The sequence below is a fragment of the Trifolium pratense genome, linkage group LG2, assembly GCF_020283565.1.
Source record: "Trifolium pratense cultivar HEN17-A07 linkage group LG2, ARS_RC_1.1, whole genome shotgun sequence".
Taxonomy (NCBI): Eukaryota; Viridiplantae; Streptophyta; class Magnoliopsida; order Fabales; family Fabaceae; genus Trifolium; species Trifolium pratense.
The window spans coordinates 68,674,617-68,682,625 of NC_060060.1; the positions used below are offsets into that span (position 1 = coordinate 68,674,617).

General features: G+C 38.6%; 1 protein-coding gene across 1 annotated transcript; it reads right to left on the reverse strand.

Moving 5' to 3' along the window:
* Positions 1 to 6,832: 6,832 nt before the first annotated feature.
* On the reverse strand, positions 6,833 to 7,771 carry LOC123905299 (uncharacterized mitochondrial protein AtMg00810-like). The gene is made up of 2 exons (XM_045954909.1): positions 7,525 to 7,771; positions 6,833 to 7,044 (listed from the first exon to the last, which is right to left on the reverse strand). Exons 1-2 carry the CDS (start codon positions 7,769 to 7,771, stop codon positions 6,833 to 6,835), a joined length of 459 nt encoding a protein of 152 aa, XP_045810865.1.
* Positions 7,772 to 8,009: the final 238 nt, after the last annotated feature.

Consider the following 8,009-nt stretch of genomic DNA (forward strand, 5'->3'; position numbering starts at 1 on the left):
TCAACCGCGAAGTCCCTAGGATAAAACAGCCGTTTTTCAAAAGTATACCGATAAACTACTGCACTGTAGTATCGGTCAGAATAACACCAAATATGGTACGAAATTTCGAACCACTCTAATTGATATACGAATATCAATTCTACGGCAACAACCGTTCAAAAATTGAAACAACAATAATTTAAAACGAAGAAGAAAAATAGAGAAGAAAGAAAGCAGTTTTCTCAGAATGCAGAGAAGAGGAAGTGAGTTTCAAACTGAAGAAATGAAGTGTATTTATAGGCAAGTAGGGAGCTGGAATCAGAGGATTTTCAGGAGCTGAAATTGCTCAGTCAAAATTCCAAACGTGGCAAAAAATCAGGGACACGTATTCTTGACCGTTTAACAGATAAAAATCTGTTTCAGACTTGGTCTAAGCACATTTAACATGTGCGAATTAAGGGACACGCATAAAAGAAATTTAAATTCAAAAATTTCTTAGTATTAAAAAATTAATATATCACCCGAGCCGAGCCGGCCGGCCGGCCGGACGGCGGCGGCGCGCGCGCGCGCGTGTGTGATATTCGACATTGTGTGTGGTCTCCCTTTCTTACAAAAGTGGGTACCCCAAGGGCACACCCTTGGTTGCCACTTTGTGGTATATAAACACTACCAAGTAGTGTGATCTTTCCAATGTGGGACTCAAAGAGTCTTTTTTCAATTCACACTATACATGGTTCTTACACTTGTGTTTATTTCAATACCAAGTTCCCTCCAAATTCTTCATCATGTTCCAACAATCCCCCACTTGAATTTAAAAAAGTTGTTTTAGTCATAACGTTAAACGTTTCAGTAAGATTGTGCATAAGCGAAGGTGAGCTATGTCTTGGAACCTTCACATAGCCAGTAAGAGCCTGATTAAGCAAGAGTGACGTTTAGTCTTGGAACTCTATCTCAGATTTTCCTCAAACAAGCACACAACCTTTCTTAAGGTGTTTTCTAAGGCCCGTGCATTAATGGCCCTGCACGTCTATTTAGCTTCATGAATGCTCTAGGAATTCGCCCCGAAACTCCAGAGGAACCGGCCTCAGTTCCACATTCATATAGGTGATTCTATCAAGAGTACTCCTGATGTACTCCACTCCTATAGAGTATAGATTTCATTAAGAGTTTTGCTAACTCAACCTTTCTCATTTCAGGATTCATGCCTCTTAATTTGCATGTTCATCTCATATTACTCACAACTTGTTGTTTACCCATTGGAACCTAATTTTTGGGATCTCTGGTCTTTTAGGTTGGGTTACCATCATAAGTAATTCACTTCATAGGCATTAGTCCCATCTTGACAGATGTATTTTGGACTTTATCTCTAGCCAGTCCTTTCGTCAAAGGATCTGCTAGGTTATCATTAGTGCGTACATGATCCACTCTCACAGCACCTGTAGTGATGAGCTCTCTCACTGTGCTGTGCTTTCTTCTAATTTGACGTCTTTTACCGTTATAAAAATGATTCTCAAGTTTAGCGATAGCTGCGGTACTATCACAATGGATCAAGACAGCAGGCATAGGTTTTTCCCATAAGGGAATCTCAGATAACAAGCATCTCAACCAGCTTGCTTCTTCACTAGCAGTTGCTAGTGCTATCATTTCAGATTCCATAGTGGAATGTGCCAAAATGGTCTGTTTCTTAGACTTCCATGATACAGCTCCACCGGCTATACTAAATATAAAGCCACTAGTTGCTTTGGAATCATCTGACAAGGTGTTCCAATCAGCATCACTGTACCCTTCAAGTACAGCTGGAAATCTCTGATAGTGTAATCCGAGATTCATGGTCTTTTTCAGGTATCTCATGACTCTCTCAATAGCGTGCCAATGCTCATTACTGGGTCTACTGGTAAACCTACACAAGAGTCCCACGACATAGGCGATGTCGGGTCTAGTACAATCAGTGGCATACCTAAGACTACCAATGATGCTCGCATATTCTGTTTGTCTTACGCTATCACCAGTGTTCTTAAGCAGTTTTACACTGGATCATAAGGTGTGCAGGCAGGTTTACAGTTAAAGTAACCGTATTTCTTTAGGATCTTTTCCACATAATGTGATTGATCTAGGGATATCCCCTTCTCAGACCTAGTGATTTTTATTCCAAGAATCACACTTGCTTCTCCGAGGTCTTTCATATCAAAGTTGTTACTCAACAGTGATTTCACATTATTTATGGCAGAAAGGTTTGAGCCAAATATCAGCATGTCATCTACATAGAGACATATTATAGTGCAAATGTTGCCATCACATTTATAGTAAATGCATTTGTCACTCTCATTGAGTCTGAACCCATTCAATATCATTAAGTTATCAAACTTTTCATGCCATTGTTTCGGAGCTTGTTTAAGACCATACAGAGATTTATCTAACTTGCAGACCTTAGTTTCTTGTCCATGTATAACAAACCCTTCAGGTTGTTCCATATAGATTTCTTCTTCTAAGTCACCATTTAAAAAAGCAGTTTTAACGTCCATTTGGTGTACAATTAAATTATAAAGAGCTGTTATTGAAATAAGTACTCGAATGGACGTTATTCTAGTGACAGGTGAAAATGTGTCGAAGAAATCTATATTTTCTCTTTGTCTAAAACCTTTGGCTACAAGGCGAGCCTTGTATTTTTCAATTGTGCCGTCGGGTTTTAGTTTCTTTTTCAAAATCCATTTGTAACCAATTGGTTTGCAGCCGGGAGGTAAGTCTACTAAGTGCCAAGTTTTGTTAGATTCTAGAGAATCCATCTCATCATTAATAGCATCTTGCCAAAGATCTGCATCCATCGATGACAAGGCTTCTTGAAGATTTGCTGGATCTTCATTCAATGTAAAGCTCGCATAATCTGGACCATAGTCTTTAGCAACTCTTACACGTTTGCTTCTACGAAGTTCATTTTCTACTTCGTCATTGCTATCCGCATTTGGTATCACTGGTAAGTGACTCGACTCAGGAATATTATCCTGTTCAGTGCCCCCACTATTTCTTGATTTAAAGGGAAATTTATTTTCATAGAAATCTGCATCATTAGATTCTATGATCACTTTTTCATTTAGGTCGTAAAACCTATATGCTTTACTGTTTGCTGCGTAACCAATGAATACACATTCATAGGCTCTACTAGCGAGTTTAACTCGCTTCGGGTCCGGTTTACGGACATAGGCTAGACATCCCCAAGTTCTTAAATAAGACAAGTTTGGTTGTCTTTTCTTTAATATTTCATAAGCAGATTCGCTTCTTTTAGATTTGGGAATTCTATTCAAAACAAAGCAGACAGTCAAAATTATTTCCCCCCACCAATGTTTAGCGGCACCAGAATTTAACATAATAGCAACAACTAATTCAGTAAGAGTTCTATTCTTTCTTTCTGCTTTACCATTCATTTCAGGGGAATATGGTGCGGTCGTTTCATGTATAATTCCATGTTGTTTATAAAAATCATTAAATAAACTAGAATTATATTTGGTTCCCCTATCACTACGAAGTCTCTTGATTTTCGTATTAAATTGATTTTCTATTTCTTTCACAAAAATTTTGAACATATCAAAAGCATCACTTTTATTTTTCATTAAATAAACAAAAGTATAATCTGAACAATCATCAATAAAAGTGATAAAATAACGTTAGTTATTTCTAGTCATGGTTCCATCTAGTTCACATATATCAGAATGTATAAGGTCCATTGGTTCAGATTCTCGTATAACCGATTTATGTTTGCTCTTTGTTATTTTTGCTTGACTACAAAATTCACATTTTTCTATGTCATTGAAACTAAGTTTAGGAATTAATCCTAAGTTACTAATATTCAAAATTGAGCGTTTATTAACATAGCAAAGTCTAGAATGCCAAATATTAAAATCATACAAAGAGTAAACAGAAGGAGAAATTTTATTCATAACATTAAATTCAACATTAAGCTTAAACATGCCATCAGAGGCGTACCCTTTCCCAATAAAAATACCATTCTTAGTGATGGTGTACATATCAGCCCCTATAGTTTGATTAAACCCAGCCTTATTCAAGAGGAAACCAGAAACAAGATTCTTCTTCATCTCAGGAACATGAAGGACTTCCTTCAAGATAAGAGTCTTTCCAGAGGTGAACTTCAGAACAACATCTCCACACCAGCAACAATAGATGTATGAGCATTACCCATCTGCACCTTCCTATTTTCAGCATTCGTGTATGTTTTAAACATAGCACGATCATAACAGACATGGCGGGTAGCGCCAGTATCTATCCACCATCCATCAGTACCACCGACCATATTAATTTCGGTGATCATAGCAGCATATGGCTCATCAGCCACATTCACATTAATATGTGCAAGATTAGCCGATTTAGGCCTCTTTGGATTTCTGCACTTCTTTGACATATGACCTGTTTTCCAGCAATTGAAGCAATAAAATGGCTCAACAGCGTCATTTCTAGGAGGTGGTTGTTGCTGTTGTTGCTTAGCAATATGGCCCCTAACCGGGTTACCATTCTTAACTCGGTTTTGAATGCGGCTCTGATTCTGATTTTTTAAAGGTTTGCCCGTAGGCTTCAGAGCTGCACCGAATTTCTTTTTATTGGTGTTAGAAACAACCAATATCTTTTCTTCCTCTTTCATATCTTGTTTCCGAGATTCTTCTTCTATACGAAGACGGGTAATCAGACCCTCAATGGAAAACTTCTTTGTCTTATGACGGAGCTGATTCTTAAAGTCCTTCCAACTAGGGGGCAGCTTATCAATAATGACAGAAATTTGAAACTGCTCATGTAAAGGCATACCTTCGGTTATTATCTCATGAGCAATCTTCTGCAGTTCATGTGACTGCACTTCCACCGACCTCTCATCAACCATCTGGTATTTCAAATACCTGCTCACAGCATACTTCTTCACACCAGCTTCCTCAGTATCATACTTCTTACTCAGAGCCTCCCACACATCACTGGTTGTATTGTAAGTTCTGTAATAATCATACAGATCATCTTCCAAACCATTAATGATATAGTTTTTGCAAACATAATCATTATCAATCCATAGCTGCCTATCTATTTCTAGTTGCAGCGCTTTTTCTTTAAGCTGTTCTGCCGTGGCCTTGCCTTTGTCTTTTTCGGCAGATACAGCATCACCGTTGGTGTTAACGGTCTGAACGGTCTGTTCATTAGTTCCTGAAGCCGAAGCATCAGCAGGAACCACAGGAATGGGTTGTTTCAAAACGTAGGCACATTTTTTCAGAGTTAGGAAGAAAAACATTTTTTGCTGCCAACGTTTGAAATGGTTACCCTCAAACTTAAACGGCCTTTCGGTAGCACCGACAGATGAATTACCAATAATCTCTTCGTTTGCCATGATATTTTTGAAACGTCTTAAAATTGTTAAAAACTGGTTTACAGACTTTATAAAAAAAAACAGAAAACGAATTTTTCAAAACTGGCAACGAAACAAATTATTGGCTGAGTCGCGTACTAGGTCGCATTCTTTAAGACGTTTCGCGGAACTACTCGAAGAAGTGCACTGTAGTATATCAACCGCGAAGTCCCTAGGATAAAACAGCTGTTTTTCAAAAGTATACCGATAAACTACTGCACTGTAGTATCAGTCAGAATAACACCAAATATGGTACGAAATTTCGAACCACTCTAATTGTTATACGAATATCAATTCTACGGCAACAACCGTTCAAAAATTGAAACAACAATAATTTAAAACGAAGAAGAAAAATAGAGAAGAAAGAAAGCAGTTTTCTCAGAATGCAGAGAAGAGGAAGTGAGTTTCAAACTGAAGAAATGAAGTGTATTTATAGGCAAGTAGGGAGCTGGAATCAGAGGATTTTCAGGAGCTGAAATTGCTCAGTCAAAATTCCAAACGTGGCAAAAAATCAGGGACACGTATTCTTGACTGTTTAACAGATAAAAATCTGTTTCAGACTTGGTCTAAGCACATTTAACATGTGCGAATTAAGGGACACGCATAAAAGAAATTTAAATTCAAAAATTTCTTAGTATTAAAAAATTAATATATCACCCAAGCCCGGCCCGTCCCGAGCCGAGCCGGCCGGCCGGACGGACGGCGGCGGCGCGCGTTTGTGATATTCGACATTGTGTGCGGTCTCCCTTTCTTACAAAAGAGGGTACCCCAAGGGCACACCCTTGGTTGCCACTTTGTGGTATATAAACACTACCAAGTAGTGTGATCTTTCCAATGTGGGACTCAAAGAGTCTTTTTTTCCAATTCACACTATACATGGTTCTAACACTATGTGTTTACTTCAATACCAAGTTTCCTCCAATTCTCATCATGTTCCAACAATCCCCCACTTGAATTTAAAAAAGTTGTTTCAGTCATAACGTTAAACATTTCAGTAAGATTGTGCATAAGCGAAGGTGAGCTATGTTTTGGAACCTTCACGTAGTCAGTAAGAGCCTGATTAAGCAAGAGTGACGTTTAGTCTTGGAACTCTATCTCAGATTTTCCTCAAACCAGCACACAACCTTTCTTAAGGTGTATTCTATGGCCCGTGCATTAATGGTCCTACACGACTATCCCAGTTTCATGAATGCTCTAGGAATTCGCCCCGAAACTCCAGAGGAACCGACCTCAGTTCCACATTCATATAGGTGATTCTATCAAGAGTACTCATGATGTACTCCACTCCTATAGAGTATAGATTTCATTAAGAGTTTTGCTAACTCAACCTTTCTCATTTCAGGACTCATGCCTCTTAAACTTGCATGTTCATCTCATATTACTCATGACTTGTTGTTTACCCATTGGAACCTAATTCTTGGGATCTCCAGTCTTTTAGGTTGGGTTACTATCATGAGTAATTCACTTCATAGGCATTAGTCCCATCTTGACAGATGTATTTTGGACTTTCTCACTAGCCAGTCCTATCGTCAAAGGATCTGCTAGGTTATCATTAGTGCGTACATGATCCACTCTCACAGCACCTGTAGTGATGAGCTCTCTCACTGTGCTGTGCTTTCTTTTAATTTGACGTCTTTTACTGTTATAAAAACGATTCTCAATTTTAGCGATAGCTGCAGTACTATCACAATGGATCAAGACAGCAGGCATAGGTTTTTCCCATAAGGGAATCTCAGATAACAAGCATCTCAACCAGCTTGCTTCTTCACTAGCAGTAGCTAGTGCTATCATTTCAGATTACATAGTGGACTGTGCCAAAATGGTCTGTTTCTTAGACTTCCATGATACAGCTCCACCTGCTATACTAAATATAAAGCCACTAGTTGCTTTGGAATCATCTGACAAGGTGTTCCAATCAGCATCACTGTACCCTTCAAGTACAGCTGGAAATCTCTGATAGTGTAATCCGAGATTCATGGTCCTTTTCAGGTATCTCATGACTCTCTCAATAGCGTGCCAATGCTCATTATTGGGTCTGCTGGTAAACCTACACAAGAGTCTCATGACATAGGCGATGTCGGGTCTAGTACAATCAGTGGCATACCTAAGACTACCAATGATGCTCGCTTATTCTGTTTGTCTTATGCTATCACCAGTGTTCTTAAACAGTTTTACACTGGGATCATAAGGTGTGCAGGCAGGTTTACAGTCAAAGTAACCGTATTTCTTTAGGATCTTTTCCACATAATGTGATTGATCTAGGGATATCCCCTTCTCAGACCTAGTGATTTTTATTCCAAGAATCACACTTGCTTCTCCGAGGTCTTTCATATCAAAGTTGTTGCCCAACAGTGATTTCACATTATTTACGGCAGAAAGGTTTGAGCCAAATATCAGCATGTCATCTACATAGAGACATATTATAGTGCAAATGTTGCCATCACATTTATAGTAAATGCATTTGTCACTCTCATTGAGTCTGAACCCATTCAATATCATTTACTTGAGTATCAATTGCTTGATTCTATCCGTGTGTGATTTGTGATACTTTCAGTGCAATAGCTTGTTGCACTCATGTGATCAAGAGGCAAAGGAAGGGAATTCACACTTTTTACCGGCTCTTTGATTCGACCTAACC

Bases quoted from the DNA above. Each gene is read 5' to 3' on its own strand.
- LOC123905299 (XM_045954909.1), bottom strand. From the start codon at position 7,771: ATGCTGATATTTGGCTCAAACCTTTCTGCCGTAAATAATGTGAAATCA. The intron at 7,045-7,524 runs GTGATAGCATAA...ATAGTACTGCAG, and splicing joins AAAACTGTTTAAGAACACTG to CTATCGCTAAAATTGAGAAT.